The following is a 19,186-nucleotide window of genomic DNA, read 5'->3' on the forward strand; positions in this document are numbered from 1 at the left end:
AATAAATTTACGTTGTTCTAAGCCACCCAGTTAGTGGTACTTTGTTATAGGAACTGCAGGAAATGGATATAATATCTTTCAAAATTGAAATTATCTTTCAAAAATTAAGGAGAAATTAAGACATTCTTGGATAAACAAAAGTTGAGAGAGTTTGTAGCTAGTAGACATGCTCTATGAGAAATGCTAAAGGGAGACCTCGCCAAAATGAGAGGCCTCTAGACAGTAACTTGAAGTCAAAAAAATAAAGACCACCAGTAAAGGTAACAACATAGGTAAATATAAAAGCCAGTATTACTGCATTTTTGGTTTGTAACTCCTGTTTTCTAGCATGATTTAAAAGACAAAGGAATAAAACAATAATTACAAATCTATGTTAATGGGTCATAATGTATAAAAATATAATTTGTGACAATAACAGGAAGAGATATTGTATACTATTGGAGCTAACTTGGTATCAATTCAAACTAGATTGTTACACATTAGTAATTGCAACCCCAAGGTAACCATAAGAAATTAACATATATGTGGAAAACAGAACACAGTAAAATTGGTACAATACAAAAATTTAAACACAAAAGAAGGCAATAATGGAGCAACTGAGGAATGAAAAGATATGACACATAGAAAATAGCAAAATTACGGAAATAAGTCCTTAGCAGTAATTATTTTTAATGTGCACGGATTAAACTCTCCAATCAAAAGGCAAAGATTGTTACAATAGATTTTTTTTTAAAAAACTATGATCTTACTATATGAGGATCACAAGAGACTCACTTTAGATTCAAAGCTACAAATAGGTTGAAAGTGAAAATGTAGAAAGATACTCGATGCAAAAAGTTACCAAAAAAGAGCTGAGGAGGCAATATCAATACCAGATTTAATGAAAGATGAATTCTCAGAGGTACCAAGAAGAATATAGAAAAACAAAAGTACAGCTAGATATGTCATCGAGGCACTGCTGATCACCAAAGGAAAACTTAAAATCAAACCAAGAGATAAGACAATTGAAAAAATATATATTAGACTGAAAATCATAGTTTTCAACAGCAATGACAGTGGCCAAAAAGTAAAAGAACAACCTCTTTAAAGGGCTGAAGTGGAAAGAATAAAATAAAGACACTTTTAGAAATTAATCAGTAAACTTTAACTAAATCCCCGTGTGGAGGGCAGGGGGTAAATTTAATGTTTTCCTAAACATATGGGGATTTAGTCATATGCAATATTTTCAAATACTACCTGTAGAATGCAGCTAAAAAATTCAGATTCAAATCTAGGTAATTAGAAAAGACTGAAAATTAACAGTTTGAGTGTCTTATCTCAAAACAAAACAATGGGATTAAGAAGGCAATGCCAAAGACAAGAGCTAAATAAAATAGGAAACAAAGATCCAAAGTAAGGACTAATAAAACCTAATAAAACCAAATATCTAATTTTTTGAAAGGACTAATAGACAGACTTCAAGTGTTTTTCAAGTTCTTTTTGTTTTAAAGAAAGAAGAAACAGAATATTAGTATAAAGATCAAGAACTTTTAAAAATCACAGGGAAAATATAAACTTGTATACTAATAAACTGGGACGTTTAGATAGTTAATAACCTCGAAAAAAATAACTTACAAAAATTAACTCAAAAAGAAATAGAAAAACAGGTTATCGAATAACTCATCTACGTTTTCATCTGGCATTTGTTTAATTTTTATTCATTTGGCATCATTTTGGTATACAGTGTGAACCATGGCTCCAGCTTTATTCTGATGGCCATCTCGTTATTTCACCTTATCACTTGATTTATTCATTTATTGAATAGTGTATCTTTTCCCCACTGATTTTAAATGGCATTTTTGTTAAACGCTAAATCTCATATGCAAGGTTCATTTCTGGACTTTATATTCAATTTCATTGGTCTGTCCCTTTTTTCCCCCTTTTTTTTTTTTAAGGCTTTATAATATGTTGTACTATCTGGTGGGGCTTTGATCTTAAAACCGGACATTATAAGGAAAACAAAATATAGGCCTATTTCATTTGAATGTAGCCATAAAAATCCTCAATAAAATATTAGCAAACTGAATCCAGCACTATATAAGCAAGCAATACATCATGATCAAGCGGGGTATGTGCCAAGAATGTAAAGATGGTTTAGTTTTCAAAATTCAATTAATATACTTCACCATCTTCTATTTAAAGGAGAAAAGCATTTCATAAGCTGCTGAAAAACTATTTAGTATTCAATACTTTTTAGAAAACTCTTAGCAAACTAGGAAAAAGAGATCTTCCTTATCTTAATGATAGATATCTACCCAAATGTACAATAAATATTTCATTTCATGCTAAAACTTTAAAATCATTTCCTTACAGATGCTTACTATCCCCATTTGTATTCAACATTCTTCTGGAGATCTTAGCCCATACAATGTGACAAGAAAAATAAAAGGTATACATAGATTGGGAAGAGAAGAAAATTTAGCATTACTCACAGATAATATGATTCGCTACACAGAAAAGTCAAGAGAATCTACAGTAAAATTATTGGAACTGATTAGAGTTCCAAAAGGCTACTAGAGACCAAAACAATAGTTTTCCTGAATATCAGCAACAAATAAGAAAATGTGGCTTTTCAAAAACAAACATTTAAAACAATATCAAACTACAAGGTATCTGAGACAAAACCTGCTCAAAGATATGTATGACTTTATATAGAGGTTATATCATTTTATTAATGGATATAAAAGAAAAACCTAAACAAATGGAGAAATATACCACATTCACAGAAGCAAAGAGTTACTGTCATAAAGATGGCACTTTAATTCCAAAGTAATCTATAAATTAAATGAAATTTCAACCTAACAGGTTGTTCATAGAACTTTTACTAAAATTCTTATGGAAGAATAAAAAGAATTACAAGAATGGATTCACCTAACAATATATCACAATTACTGCAAAGCTTTGGTACTAGCTCAGGGTTTGACGAAAAGACTAATGGAATTGTTATAGATTGAAAATGTACCCCCAAAATTTGTATGCTGAAAATCCTAACCCCCAGTATGGCTGTATTTGCAGATGTAGAGTAGTGATTAAGATAAAATGAGGTCATAAGGGTGGGGTCCTGATCCAACAGGATTAGTGTCCCTATAAGAAAAGACAACAGAGAGCTCTCTCTCCCTCTCTTCCTCTCTCTCCTTCCTCCCCTCATCTTGTACAGCATGGAAAGGCCATGTGAGGACATAGAGAGAAGGCAGCCATCCGCAAACCAGGAAGAGAGCCCTTATCAGAAATTGAATTCGATGGCACCTTGTTCATGGACTTCTAGCCTCCAGAACCGTGAGAAAATAAATGTCTGTTGTTTAAGCCACCCAATCTGTGGTATTTTGTTATGGCAGTCTGGGCAGACTAAGGAATAAAAAAAAGAACTCAGAAAAACATGCCTAAAACATGTTTTAAAAAATGCTTCATTAGTAAATTTTCAATGACCTGAAAATTTAAAACAACAGTGAGGTACCATTTTGACTCTTCAGATTGGCAAAAATAAATAAGCCTGGTAATCCTGAGTGTTGGCAAGGACATGGGAATGGAAGCCCCTAAACACTGCTGGTGTGAGCAGAAAATGGCTCAGGCACTTTAGAGAGAAACTGGGCAATACCTAGCCAAGGAGAAGATGTACACAGGAAGCACAGACAAGAGTGTTCGCTGTAGCAGAGTCTGCAGTAATTTCCTAAAAAGTAGGCACAACCTAATGTCTCTAGTTTGGTTTATTCATACAGTGGAACACATCAGTTAAAATTAATGAATTCAATCTATGGCTTCTCAAAATGGATAACTCTCAAAAAACTTTATTGTTTAAAATGCAAGTGCTAGAAGATAGGATAGCTTTTCTTTAAAATGTTTGAAACACAAAATAGTATGTATTGTTTACGACTATATAATAATATGGAGGAAAAGACTCACACACGCTTGGGAAAACTGCCCGTCAACTTCCTATGTTATGGTCGTCTCGGGGAGAGGGACAGGAAGAGGGGTGGAATGGTGAGACTGTACCCACTCCACGGTTTTACTTCTGGGTTTTCGTTGTTGTTGTTGTTTTTTTAAAAAAGACCACAAGCAAATATTACAAGACATTAACATCTGTTTAATCTCAGAGGTTCACGGCTGGTGGAGGTGGTCATGGGGATGGGATATTTTATTATTTCTGTATGTTTGAAATGTAATAAAATTCAAAACATTGAAAAGGCCTGAGACAAAGTGTTCAAGGAAGGACAATCTGCAGAAAATGGCAGGCTAGAAACCTAGGGGAAGGGTGGGCATCAACCAGGGCTGCAAGGTTGGCTACTGCCCACAGGATTAAGGGGTGCACAAGCTGGGGAAGCAGCTTGCTGTGGCCATGGTTTGGCCAACTCTGTGAAATTTGGCTGTGCCAGGGAGTGGTGGTGGGTGGTACCTGAGGAGAGGGCAGCACAGAAGGCAGCCCTTTTGTCCAGTCTAGGAATATGCGGACCTTGTCAGTAGGCTAATGGGAAACAAATATGGGGGAAGGGCGAGACTGAGCCACAGGGATGGGAAAGAGGTTAGATGATGGAGGAGATGGTGCTTCCTTGCAAAGAGGGGAGGAGGTTTAGGGGTTAAGGTAGGGGTTGGGGGACGGCAGGGGATGAAGGTGCAGCTTCCAGGCTCCCAGTGAGAGGGCCAGAGTCCAACAGAGCCTCCTGCCAGCAGTACAGCCTGCCTGAGACCCAGAGAGGAAGCTGGTCCTGAGAGGAGAAAGCTGATTGGGGTGGCACTCAGGAGGGGCGTCATTAAGTTGGATAGTTGTACATTTATTTCAATGAATATTGGAGTGGTAAAAAACCAACCAGCCATTAAATCACCTCTTTTGGAGAATCACAGACACGATGGTAGCGGAGAGAGCCAGAAAAGGCAGTTAAGTATCCTGGGCTTTGAGTCTCGACTCAAAAAGGCTCAGCTGAGGAGATAAAGGTATGTCCGCCTAACTCTGGTGTATATTTACCTTCAGGCAAAAGTTTGAAAGCCAGTCTCTCTGGAGGAAGCGATGCCAGGCCGGGTGTTGATTGTGGGGGGACGGGGCTCGGCGCCTTTTTAGGCTGACTCGTCTCTCCCATGCTTTCAGGATCTTCTCAATGACCTGTTCGCCACTGTTTTCCTGGTGGGGGCTGTGGTCTTTGCCGTGAAAAGTCGACAGACCATGCCAATGAACTACTTTATTGCTGTGGTGAGCCTTTCACGTTGGGCTGTTTATTTGCTCAGAAATCACCTCTTTTGGAGAATGGGTGTTTTCCCCAGGTTTGAAGGGCAGGACTTCTTTTCTTTTTCACAGAATCTTGGGATCCAAGCAACGTTTAAAAGTAAAGCTGATAAACGTTTCCAGTGGAGAAGCCATTTTAAAAAAGATGATGTCCAGAGAGCCAGCCAAGCTAATGGCTTCCTCCTCATAGCTACTGACCCTGAAGCAAAGCACCCACCCAGGCTAGGTTTAAAGAAAGAGGCAGTGGGATGACAGGATGGTGGGGATGGGGAAGTTCAGAGCCTCTCAAGTCTAGCAGTTTGAGGGGGAAAGGGGCTATGTTTAACAGCATCCATTGACAAATTAGAAACCAGGGAGGAAATGTGCCAACTTCGGCATGAAAAGTTAGAGTAAGGAGGCTCCTTCTGTTTTCCAGATCCTTATTGGTGTGGCTGGATTTTTTGCTTTCATCGATATATTCCTTCAAAGAAAACACTTCAAAGGCAAGAGGATCAAAAAGAATGTGCTGGTTCCTCCTGTGAGAAAGGAACAAGTAAAGGAAAAGGAGGTTGCAAAGCCAAAAGAAGAGGGAAAACCACCAGCAGGAGAAAAGACAAAGGAAGGAGAAAAGACAAAAGAAGCAGAAAAGCCTAAGGACGCAGAAAAGCCTAAGGATGCAGAAAAGCCTAAGGGGAAGAAGGGAGGCAAGAAATGAGGTGACGGAGATGTCTGTTGTCAGAAATGGCAGTGTATTTTACAACGAAACAGTTCCACTGTCTTCTTTGTCAATGGTTTTCTTTTCCATTTTAATAACAACCTTTGCTTGAAAAAGAAATGCCTCTTTAAATGGATTTTAAAGCTTAACGTTGACAGTTTGGGGGTAGAGAGCAAAGTCAGAGCTGGGCCTCTCCAGGCACTCACAGGCTCCAGTGCGCAGGCGGTTTGAGGCACCAGAAGTCTGAGTGACACTGGCTGTCAACACTGACCAGGCAAACGGGGCAGAGGAAAAGGAGAGTCCAGAAAACAAAAGGATTTTCCTCATGTTGATATTTTTATTTTAATGTGTATTTTAAGCATCCAAGTAATTGCTACAAGAAAAATCAGGTTGCTGGTCTCCTTACTCTGAGTTTGCCGCTTCGCATTGGCCCTCATTTGAGGCACCCTCGGGAGGAGGGCAACAGGGGTGGCATCACCTCCTCAGCTGGAGTCAGGCTGGTGAGTGGGCCGAGCAGGATAGGCACAGAAGGGACCGAGAGGATGGTTGCTGCAGAGATGGCCACCCAGCTCCACGGATCCTGCCGTATCTCCATCCAGTGAAGACCTGAGCATAAGCCTTGAGCCAGTCTCAGCTGAGCCTTAGAGCCCCAGTTCCCACATGCAGGCCTCAGTCAGGGTCTCACTTTCACTCTGGACAGTCCAGCCACCCTGCCAGGAGAAGTCATCCCCGTGGATGGAAGGCGAGGTCTCAAACTGATGCCTGAGGAGCTGGAAGGGGTGTGTGGGGCAGGGGCGGGGGTGTAGTGAGCCCAGCCAGGGACAACCTGAGAGACAGGCTGGGAGGGTCAGCTGGGCCTTGGCAGTCATGGTAAAGACTTGCGCCTCTGTCCTAAGTGCTAAGGGGGTCCCTGAAGGCGAGCAAGTGGCAGGGTCTGCTTCCACTGGGAGGAGAGCACATACTTGGCTGCTGCTGAGAAGGGAGGCAGTTGGAAGAAGGGTGGTTGCCGCAGTGTCCGCTGGAGTCCTGCCACCGGCCCCAGCGCCAGCCCCTCTACCCTTCAAGTCCACCTCTGTAGCCCCCACACCACCCCCTGCAGGCCAGGCAAGGTAAGGCAACCCTACTAAAAACGGGAACAGTTAGAGGGACTTATATTCTACAGAAAAAATTTTAAATGCATACTATCCTGACATATGACCCAGAAAGTCCCATCTAGGGATTTAACCAAGAGGAATGATGTACTAGTATGTTCATAATAGCCAAAAAACTAGGACGGGCCCCCAAATTTTAAGGAGACAAACTGTGTTCCATTTGCACAATAAAATACTACTCAGCAATAAAAAGCTACTGATACAACATGATGAATAGTGATGAAGGTAAAAGATTTATAATGATGAATTTCATATAGTATTGAGGGAAAGAAGCCAGACACAAAAGGACATACCACATGATTCCATTTCTATAAAGTTCAAGAACAGGGGAAAATATAGTGAAAGAAATGGAAACAGCGGTTGCTTCAGGAGGTGGAGGATGGAGATTATGATTCAGGACAGGGCAAACTCCCCCAAATGGGGGTTGGGGGGGGCTCACGTCCTGCACTGAGAGAAGAGGGCTCTTGATGGAGTAAAGACACTGAGAGGGGCCATGAGTATTCAGGGAATTCAGTTTATATATCGTTCTTTAGTTCCTGTGAGTTACAGTTTAAAGACTTTGTTTACCCATTTTCCTTTGATATGGACATACAGTGAGAAACATAAGAGCATGTAGCCTGAAAAGGTAAGAATATGCAGTGTGGAGGGCCTGCTGGCAATTCCCAGCCTTTAATACATAGGTTCCCCATGGTTTGAGCCACAGGGAATGAATGATCTTATTTTGTGTAGGGCTCTACTTAAAGGCTCTGTTTTTCCTGCTTTCCTTTCAGGGTATGGAGAAATGGGTTGTCAGCAATCCCAGCAAAAACCTCCCTTGGTTCTGCAGGTTTCCTCTGGTCTAACTGCAGGGCTGATCAGCATATTGCAGTCTCTGAATATAGCTTGATTTCACCTTTTAGTTCCCTTGCCTTCTCCCTACATTAATTACAAAAGAGCATGAGGGAATTTGGGGGTGGGGAAGCATGAGAGAGTTTTATGTCTTTATGGGGGGAACTAGCTACACATTTGTGTATACATTTCTCAGTGAACTGTATACGTAAGCTCTGTGTATTTCATTGCATGTAAATTTTATCTTAAAATGTAAGCTAAATATGACTGTGCTCAGAAACCAAGGGAAAAGGGTTGACCTTGCTGAACTCCTTTGTGTGGCCACTCCTCTCACCCCTGAGGGCGGCTCTCTAAAGCAGTTTTTCCACACCCAGACCCAGAAGGCATGAAGTGGGTCTGGGCTGTTGCTGAGCAGGGCCTGAGGCAGCCACCTGTCATGCTGAGAAGGCCACCAGGGACAGGGACAAGGTCACCAGACTGCAGGAAGATGCCCCTTCAGAACAAAACTATGTCAGCTGCCAGTAGAAGGGAATGCCCCCCGCCCCCGCTTGGGCCTATCACCTATGGATCTGGTTGAAATGCAGAATCCGAAAAATCCTAACTTCTACATCCTTAACAGAGACTGTAAAATAAAGCAATAAGCTAACAATAGTTCTTGGAGGTGTGGGAGAACGACTATGTCAAGGATTTTTAAATTTAACAGAAAGGTTGAATAATAGAATGGACAAACAGTGACCTGGAAAATAAAGTCCAGGACATCTCCCAGAAAGTAAAGCCTTAAGACAAGGAGACACTGAACAGAAGAAATTAAGAGAGACAGGGAAGGCAGAACCGGGAGGCCGAACAATCATCTCAAAGGGATCCCAGCAGGCAGGCGAGAACAGAAAAGAGGGAGGGAACAATCAGCTAAAAGAACGCTCACGTCCTTAGGGAAAGAGTGTTAGACCAAGGTTACTGGAAAAGGATCCACGCATCCCCATTTCCTGGTGAAATATGAACCTCTAAAGATAAAGAGAAAATCCTAAAAGCGATGAGAGTGAGAGAAAGAGCACAGAGCCGTTACAGACAAGAGAACAAAACCAAACACCAAAGGCCAGCCTGGAGATTAGAAAACCATGAAGCAGCAGTTCCAGAGTTCTGAGGGAACTAACAGTTGAGCAGGAAGAAAAAAGACAACTTTCTTTTACAGGTAATGACTCCAAAATCCCCAATGACAAACTAAGTAATGACTCCAAAATCCCCAATGACAAACACTTGCTAAAAATAAATAAATAAATAGATAGATAGATAGATAGATAGATAGATAAATAGATAAATAAAAAAAAAACATAGTGTAGCAAAAAAAAAAAAGTTTAATTCTAAGGGGACTTCCTTCTGTCAAATCTTACATGTGGCTATTTAAAAAGCAAAGAGAAGAAAATGAAGAAATTATACCTCGGTCTTGGGTTAGGCACATCAACTTAAAAACAATTTATTATGGTAAAATACACATAAAATTTACCATTAGTGATATCTAGTACATTCACAAGGTTGTGCAACCATTACCACTACCTAATTCCAGAATACTTCATCACTCCGAAAGGAAGTCCTGAACCCACTAAGGAATCATTCCCCAGCCTCCTGTCTGTCTATGGATTTGACTATTCTGGGTATTTCATTTAAATGGACTCACAATGTGTGGCCTTTTGTTTCTGGGTTCTATCACTTAGCATGTTTTCAAGTTTTGTTCGTGTACAGCATACATATATCAGCACTTTCTTGCTTTTTAAAAAAAAGGGCTAATTAAAATTTTTACTGAGGTGATATTCACAAAATAAAAAATTAACCATTTTCAAGTGAACAATTTAGTAGCATTTAGTACATTCTCAAGGTATGCATCAACCACTTCTATCTACTTTCAAAACATTTTCATCACCTCATTCCTTTTTTTAGCTGAATAATATTCTACTGTGTGGCTATACCACATTTGGTTTACCTATTCATCCGTTATTAGACATTTGGGTTGTTTCTTGTCAGCTTTGAGCTATTGTAAATAATGTTGCTATGAAGTTTTGTGTACAAGTTTTTGTTTGAATACCTGGTTTCAGTTCTTTTGGGTATATACCCAGAAGAGGAATTGCTGGGTCATATGATAATTCTATGCTGCGTTTTTTGAGGAGCTGCCAAATTGTTTCCCAGTGTGGCTGTACCATCTTACATTCCTACCAGCAATGTACAAAGGTTCCAATCTCTCCACAGCCTCTCCAAAACTTGTTATTTTCCTTTTCAAAAAAATTAAAGCCATCCTAGCAGGTGTGAAGTGGTATCTCATTGCAGTTTTGATTTGGCTTTCCCTTAGGGCTCAATTACATTGAACATCTTTTCATATGCTTGTTGGCCAGTTGTATGTCTTCTCTGGGGAAATGTCTGTGTCTTTGCCCATTTTTAATAGGGTTGTTTGGTTGTTTTGTTAAGTTGTAAGAGTTCTCTTTATATATTCTGGATACAATACCCTTATCCGATATATGATTTGTAAGTATTTTCCCATTCTGTGGGTTGTCTATTCACTTTCTTGACAATATCCCTTGATATACGAAAGTTTTTAATTTTGATGAAGTCCAGTTTACCTACTTTTTCTGTTGCTAAGGAAAAGGGATTTTAGAGTTCAAGAAACAGTGGTGAGTAAATAACTCATTAAAATTTAACTCTAAATGATTCGTAATGCAAAATTTTTTTAAAAAGCAATAGAGACCAAAAAAAAAAAAAAAATCAGATAAAGGAGGAAGAAGAAAGGTATTCAGGGAGAAGGGAAGTGACAATGCACTAAGGTTTTTATCTTGTTGGGTGGAAGATATACATATTTGTTAATTAAGTATGTGTAAATTTAATCATGAAAAGCACAGAGAAAGGAAATATAACTTAAATCAATAGAGGAAATTAAATAGATAAAATGGAATAATCTAATGGAAAAGAGGTATGGCAGTGGGGAAATATGTAAAATCAAACTCTAAACATAAAAGTAATCAGAATAAATGTGAATTTGATTTTTCTATTAAATAAGACTATTGGAATAAGGTTTTTAAAATCCAACTTTCTAAAAGATACACCTAGAAGAAAATGACACAAAAAAAGTTGAAAATAAAGTGATTTTATAAAGCCAGTTCTGGGGAAGATGAAATAGGCATATTCTACCTTCTCTCTCCCACTGAATGCAATGAAACACTCTGGACAGAGTGCATGGACTAGCAGTCTGGGGTTTCTGAGAAGTAGTTAGTAGCAAGCAGTTTGTAGAAGACGGAATTTAAAGTAACACTGAACCAATAGAGTATTCCCCATTTTATTTTCCTCTAGTATCTCCTGGCCTGGACTCACAAGAAATACAAATTTGAAAACTATGAATTAGGTGTGACAGAAAGAGTTCCAAGAGCATTCCTCTACTCCTAGTTGCAATGGACTGAATGTTTGTGTCCCCTTCCCCAAAATTCATATGCTGAAACCCTAACCCCCAGTGTGGCTGTATTTGGAGATGGGGCCTCTAAGGACATCATTAAGGTTGAGTGAGGTCATAAGGGTGGGGCCCTCATCCAATAGGATTAATGTCCCTATGAGAAAAGACAACATGCTATCTCCCTACAAATGCAGATAGGAAACTTAATGCGAGGACACAATAAGAAAGTGGCTGTCTACAAGCTAGGAAGAGAGCCCTCACTAGAAACTAAATTTACTGACACCTCTCCTGGACTTCTAGTCTTCAGAACCATGAGAAAATAAATTTGTTGTTTAAGTCACCCTGTCTGTGGTATTTTGTTATGGCAGTCCGAGATGACTAACACACTAGTCCAAGGAACAAGAAACAGAGCCCCCGTGGATCAGGAAAAGTGGGATGAGCCCCTGGGGTTTCTGTTTGTCTTTACCATACTCTCCTGTCCGAGCCCCCAGACAACATCACAGTATCAATGGTAGTGATGGCAGTAGCTGAACAAGCAGGAACTCAAAATTCCAAGATAGGAAAGCTTTCTCTCTAACCAGAAGAACTGTGATCCCAACAGCGTGGGGAAAATCTCTTGTTTTTTTTTCTCTCTGTATCAGAAGCAGTGGCAGAAAGTGTGAAACAGAGTGGAGAAACTAAAGCCCCAGCTCACTAGACAGAGGACCCTAAAGGAATTTGAAAGTGTCAGGGAGACCATGGAGAGGAGACACCTCAAGAAAGAGATACCATAAAGCTGTATATGAACTCTTGGAATCACCCCCAAGCATGGACTTGACCCTAGACAGTATAACAACAGCCTGGAGAAGTAAACTACAGGGTATGCCACGACCCAGGTCCCGAACTAGTCACTCAGGCACACACAAGGACAGATCAGAATAGCACTGCAATAATAATGGATAGGACATCTAGATAGACTATGAATTACAGAAGACTTGAACAACACTATAAACCATATAATCCTAACAGATGTATATAAAATATGCTACCCAACAACAGCAGAATACATGTTCCTCTCAAGTGCACATGGAATAATCTCTAGAATGGACCACAAGTTATGGTGCAAAACAAGTCTCAACAAATTTAAAAACACTGAAATTATGCAAAGTATATTCTCTGATCACAATGGAATGAAGCTAGAAATGAATAACAAAAGAAAAACTAGAAAATTGACAAATATGTGGGAAATAAATCACCAATGGGTCAAAGAAGAAATCACGAGAGAAGTTTAAAAATGCTTACAGATGAATGAAACTAAAACATAACATATACTAAAACCTATGGGATATAGCAAAGGCAGTGCTCAGAGGGAAATTTATAGCTGTAAATGCTTACATTAAAAAAGAAGAAAGATCTTAAATTAATAACCTAACTTTACAATTAAGTAACTAGAAAAAGAAGAGCAAACTAAACCCAAAGCTAGAAGAGAGGAAATAATAGAAACTGGAGCAGAGATAAACAAAAGAGAGAATAGAAAAAAAAAAACAACACCAATATTTTGTTGAATAGAATCAACAAAACCAAAAGTTGGTTCTTCAAAATTAGCAACAAAAGCAACAATCTTTAATGACATAGGAAAAAAAGAGAGAGGAGGCACGAATAACTACAATAAAAAGTGAAAGTGAGGACATTCCTAATTACCATTCAGAAATAAAAAGGATTATGAGGTAATTCTATGAACAATTATATGCCAACAAATTAGATGAAATGGACAAATTACTAGTAACACACAAATTACCTAAACTCACTCAAGAAGAAATAGAAAATCTCAACAGACCTACAAATTAGTAACCAAAAACTTCCCAACAAATAAAAGTCCAGGACCAGATGGCTTTATGGTGAATTCCACCAAATGTTTGAAGAATTAATACTAATCCTTCTCAAACTCTTCTAAAAAACAGAGGACAAAGGAAAACTTCCTAACATTCTATGAGGCCAGCATTACCCTGATACTAAAGCTAGATACAGACATCACAAGAAAATTATACAACAATATCTGTTACAAATGTAGATGCAAAAATCCTTAACAAAATAGTAGAAAACCAAATCTAACAGCATATTAAAAGGATTATACACCATGACCAAGTGGAATCTAGCCCAGAATAGCACTGCGAAACTTTTGAAAACTGAACTGACATTGGAACCACAGTCCAATGGTGGGTAGGAATTGTGGCCTAAATATAACCAGGCTAATCGCCTGCTTTAACAATAACAACAAAAGCATAATATTCTCTGCAGGAGTTAAGCAAAACCAGAATTCATAAAATAATATTCAAAATGTCCAGGATACAATCAATAATTACTTGATATATGAAGAACTAGAAAAATCTCAACATCTTATAAAGGAAAAGACAATCAACAGACAACAAACCCAAGAATGATGCAAATGTTAGAATTAGACAAGGACTGGAAAAAATTATTGTAACCATGCTCTAAGAATAAAAGCAACAAATAGAAAGAAAGTCTTAATGGAGAAATAAAAGATTGGAAAACTTAGAACCAAATATAATAACCAAAATAAAAAACTCACTGGATGGGCTTAATAGCAGAATGAAGATGACAGAAGAAAAAGTTAATGAACTTGAAGATAGATCAATAGAAATTATCCACCCTCAACAAAAGAGAATAAAAAAATTGAAAGAAATGAACAAAGCCTCAAAGACTTTAGAGACAATACCAAAAGGTCTAATTATTTGTATCACTGGATTCCCAGATGGAAGGAGAAAGACTGGTACAAAAAAACTCTTAAAAAATGATGGCTGACAACTTCCCCAAAATGGCAAAAAGACATAAATTTACAGATATAAGAAGTTCAGTAAATTCCAAACAGAATTAAAAAAAAAAAAAAAAGAAATCCATGCCCAGATACATCATAATCAAAGTCATAAAACTAAAGATATAGAAAAAAATCTTGAAAGCAGCCAGAGAAAAACAATGCATTACTTATCGGGAAACAACAATTAGAATGATTGGGAATTTCTGTGCTTCAGAGAACATGAAGCACAGAAGGGAGTGGCACCGTTTTCAGGTGTTGAAAGAAAATAACCATCAAACACAGAATTCTATATCTAGTGAAAATACCCTTCATCAATGAAAGCAAAATGAAGAAATTTTCAAAACAAAGAAAACTAAGAGAATGCATTGCCAGCAGATCTGCTCTGAAAGAACTGCCAAAGGAAGTTCTTTAGACAGAAAGGAAATGATATCAGAGGGAAACATGAAACTTCAAAAATGAAGGCTGAGCAACAGAAATAGTAAATATCTGAAAAAATTAAAAACAGAACTACTACATGATCCAGCATTTTTACTTCTGGTTGTATCTCCAGAGGAAACGAAAACACTATGCTGAAGAGCTATCTGCACCCCTATGTTCACTGCAGCATTATTTACAAAAGCCAAGGCATGGAAACAACCTAAGTATTCTGTGGACAGATAAACGGATAAAGAAAATGTGGCATATACACAATGGAATGTTATTCAGTCATAAAATGAAAGGAAACCCTGCCATTAGCAGCACTACAGATGGACCTTGAGGACATTATGCTAAGTGATGTTAAGTCAGACAGAAACAAATACTGTATGCTCTTACTCATGTGTAAAATCTGAAAAAAAATCTCATAGTAAGAGAGATCAGGTTTGTGGTTGACAGAGATGGGGATGGGGGATTGAGAATTGGATAAAGGTGGTCGAAAGGTACAAATTTCCAGTTAGAAGATAATTAAGTACTAGGGACAAAATGCACAATATGATGACTACAGTTAATACTTCTGTATGGTATATTTGAAAGATGCTAAGAGAATAAATCCTAAAAGTTCTCATTACAAATTAACCCCCCCTTTTTTTATCTATATGAGACAATGGATGTTGACTAAACTTATTATGGTAATCATTTCACAATACATGTAAGTCAACTCATTATGCTGTCACCTTAAACTTATACAGCATTGCATGTCAACTATATCTCAATAAAACCGAAAAAAATAGACAATGTAATTAACAAAATATATGATGCATAGATAAATTTTGTGCCCAACTAAGAGAGAATATTCAGCGTTTTTAAACACACATGAAACATTTACAAAAATTGACTAATAGGACACAAAGAAAATCTCAGCAAATTCCAAAAAGCAGAATATACAGACCTATTCTCTCTACGAAATAAATAATAAAATTAGAAATTAACCACAAAAGTATCATCAAAGCTTAATTAAAAAATTTTAAATACCCCTTTCAATTATTCATGAATTAAAGAGGAAATTAAACCTGAAACTACAAGCTAATTAGAAATGGATAAAAACTAGAGCAACAGTTTTCAGATGTGTCCGAGTGGTCCTCAGAGCAAAATTTATAGCTTTAAGTGCCTTCATTAGGAAAAAAGAAAGACTTAAATAAAGGATCCAAAATAATAAAATGAAACAAAAGCTACAGGTCAATTCTACTTATGAAAATAAAGGTAAAAATCCCAAATAAAAATACCAGCAAAATGAATCTAGAGGTTTATCAAAAGACCAAAAGCCATGACCAAGAAAGGCACATCCCACAAACATAAGGATGGTAAACCTTAGGAAAACCACTACTGTCATTCATGACGTTTATAGATTAAAAGAGAAAAACAGAAAGTTCTAAAAAAAAACTTGTATGGCAAAAAAGCAAAGTAAAAGACAAATGACAAACCAGGAAAAAATATTTACAACTCACATTTCAGAAAAAGGACTAACTTCCTGAACATATGCATTTTATGTATCAATTTTTAACAACAATTAACAGAAAAATATACAAAGGATGTGAAAAGTCAGTTCTCAGAAAAGGAAATGCAAATGGCTATCACAAGTTTAAAAAAAGTGCTTGATCCACTCATAACTAGAGAAATGCAAACTAAGAGATTTTGCATTTCTAAATGCCATTCTCCAATAAAAAGCAGCAGAGCTTCTTGGAGAAAAGGCTGATTCTAGGGCTGGGATGAGGAGAACACAAAATGAACCTGAAACATTTTACAGTGTTAAAAAATAAAGAAATGAAAGAAAAAGAAAAAGAAAAAAAAAAGATTAGGCATGTTAGGTACAAAGGAGCCCACCTAATGGCCAAAGATGGAACAACAACGAATAAAATGAAGCACAATAGTATTTAATTACAACTCAAAGAAATGAGTGGACAAGAAATGGAAAATATTCCTCGTACAAGGAATGTGAAATGTCTGCTATGGAGTGAAGGTATATTCACTCCATAGCGGACATTGCCAGGTGTCATCCTGTGTGATAGATTCTGGGCTGGGGCTCGTCCCCAGGGAGCTCACAGCCTATGGTGAGATGGACAGTGGTCTTGGGTATCCAGTCACCTCAATAAGGGTACCCCCTCCCAGTTCTTCTTGCCCTCTCCCTAAGTCCTTTCAGCCACTCTAGTCTGTCACTGTGTTATTTTTCTCAGCACTCTTTCAGTAAATTGAAATATAAATTTCATGAACTAAAAAGCACCCATGTTAGTGCACAGTTTGATGTGTTTTGACAAATGCATGTCCCTGTGTAAACACCACCCCAGTCAAAATAAAGAACATTTCCAGCACCCCAGAAAGTTTCCTCCTGCCCTGACGCCAGGTAACCACTGGCCTGGTTTCTGTCACCAGTTTATTTTTACCTGTTCTAGAATTTCATAAAAATGAAATCATAGAGTATATACCTTTTGAGACTGGCTTCTTTCATTCAAAATAATATCTGTAGAATGCATCCATATTGTTGCATTTATCGATGATTTATTCCTTTTTATTGCTGAGAAGTATTCCTCTGGGTGGATGTTCCACAGTGAGTTTATCCCTTGCACTGTCCATGAACCACGGAGTGGTTTCCACTTTAAGCTATTAAAAACGGAGCCGCTGTGAACATTCATGTACAAGCCTTTGTATAGACATGTGCTTCCATTTCTCTTGGGTAAATACCTACAAGTAAAATGGCTAGGTCATACGGTAGGCCTCCGTTTAACTTTTTAAGAAAACGGCCAAAGTAGTCGTAACAACTTCCACGTGGATCGACAGTGTATGAGAGTTCCAGCAGCTACACATTCTCACCAGCACTTAACTAGTAGAGTTCCTTTTTATTAAGCCATTTTAATAAATATATAGTATCTCATTGCGGCTTTAATTTGCATTTCTAGATGTCTACCGATGTTGAGCATCTTTTCATGTGCTTATTGGAAGTTCACACATCTTCGTTCAATTGTCTGTTCAAATCTTTGACCAGTTTTTAAAATTGGGTAGTTTTCTTATTACTGAGTCGCAGTTTTGAGCCACATTTTAATTAACACAGATCAGAACCAGGTGGTCCTCTGTTCTAACCCTCACCTGGTCTCCACCCAGTGAATTTGGGATAAATTCCAAACACCAGGGTCTGGGTATCCACAATCTCTCCTCCCATTGACCCCTAGCTCAGTCCTTTCTTCCACACAGGCTGCCTGGCTGCCCTCTGAACTTGCTAGACATCTATTTCCAGGAGTCAATTTATTCAGGATTCTCTGGACACATTTACTCTTTACCCATGCCCTCAAATAAGCTAGCGCTTCTCTGCATCTTGGGCTTCTAGCTCTGCTGTTGAATGAATAAATGAGTGAATAAATGCCTCTTACCTATCTGGAGAGGTCAGGAAAGGCGTTATGATCACAGAAGACTAAAGAGGAGACGATCAGATAATGAAGTGGAGAAAAAGCACTTCAGGCAGAGAGGTCAGCATGCGCAAAAAACCCACGGCAGGCCTGCCGTGGGTTTGTTCAAGAAACTGTGAGAAGGCAGATCAGTGGGGGAGACAAGGAGGAGAGGACAACAATGGGTGATGTTTTTAGTCCCTATACCAAGCCCCTGAGCAAGATGGGACGCTCCCAAGGCTTTTGGGTGAGAGAATGCGGGTGTCCATGACTGAGGGTTTAAGCATTCCTCTGGCTGCCGAGAGAGGAAGCAGAGGCCTGCTTCCTCACTGCAGTGCAAGGAGGAGGCGGGAGTGGTCTGGGATATAGTGGAGGGGTGGTAAGTGGACCCATGTGAAAGAAAGCTTAGGAGGTGCAGATATGTGGCTTTGATGGGTTGAAGTGAGGGTGAGGGGGAACAAGGACAACGACTCCCCTCCCCGCCACTCCCTCTCCTCCACCCCCGGGTCTTGCAGTGTAAAGACTGATGGTAGTGCCCCTCACAGAGACCCAGGAGCAGCAAGAATGTCATGGGCTGGGTCTTGGTCACACGAAACTCCAGATAGATGGAAGTAGGTAGGTGTGCGCGCGCGCGCTGTGTAGGGACTGTGAGGTGTATCTGGGAGTCCTCCGGGGATGAATGGAGGGGAGGGGAGTGAGGGCAGAATCCAGGCCTGGGGCAGCCAACAGAGACACCCTGGAGGCTGGGCTGGCCAAGAGTGGGCTCGAGGAGGGGTGGCCATAAAGAGAGGGAGAGTGGGGTAGGATCTGACAGCCTGGTCAAAGCCGCAGTAGGACCAGGTAGAGTCTTCTTTGGACGCTTAGGGCCCTGGGTCCCGTACCTGCGCACAGGCACGAAGCTAGACGGAAGCCAGCGAGTGTAGACAACCCTTCCGGGCAAGGAGAGATGGGTGGGAGCTCCGACGGGGTGTTCAGTGGTGGCAAAAAGTGTCGAGCCGCCAGGACACGGGTGAGAGGAAAATAAGAGGGGGTCTGAGGAGACTCCGAGCCCAAGTAGCCCAGGCAGCCGGGGTCCGATGGGAGGAAAGGAGGAAGAGGAGAGAGGGAAGGAGGAAGGGAGGGGGAAGAGGGGAAGAGGGGAAGAAGGGGAGGCGGGGCGGTGACGGGGC

General features: G+C 39.4%; 1 protein-coding gene across 1 annotated transcript in view; it reads left to right on the forward strand.

Moving 5' to 3' along the window:
* The window catches only part of CMTM2 (CKLF like MARVEL transmembrane domain containing 2), a 14,744-nt gene extending 8,799 nt beyond the window's left edge, over positions 1-5,945 (forward strand). The window contains exons 3-4 of the mRNA XM_011380570.1: positions 5,117-5,218; positions 5,667-5,945. Coding sequence (XP_011378872.1) covers positions 5,117-5,218; positions 5,667-5,945 — 381 coding nt within the window. The remainder of the gene's footprint in view (positions 1-5,116; positions 5,219-5,666) is intronic.
* The last annotated feature ends 13,241 nt before the right edge of the window (positions 5,946-19,186 follow it).

This window comes from Pteropus vampyrus, unplaced genomic scaffold (assembly GCF_000151845.1).
Source record: "Pteropus vampyrus isolate Shadow unplaced genomic scaffold, Pvam_2.0 Scaffold394, whole genome shotgun sequence".
Lineage (NCBI taxonomy): Eukaryota > Metazoa > Chordata > Mammalia > Chiroptera > Pteropodidae > Pteropus > Pteropus vampyrus.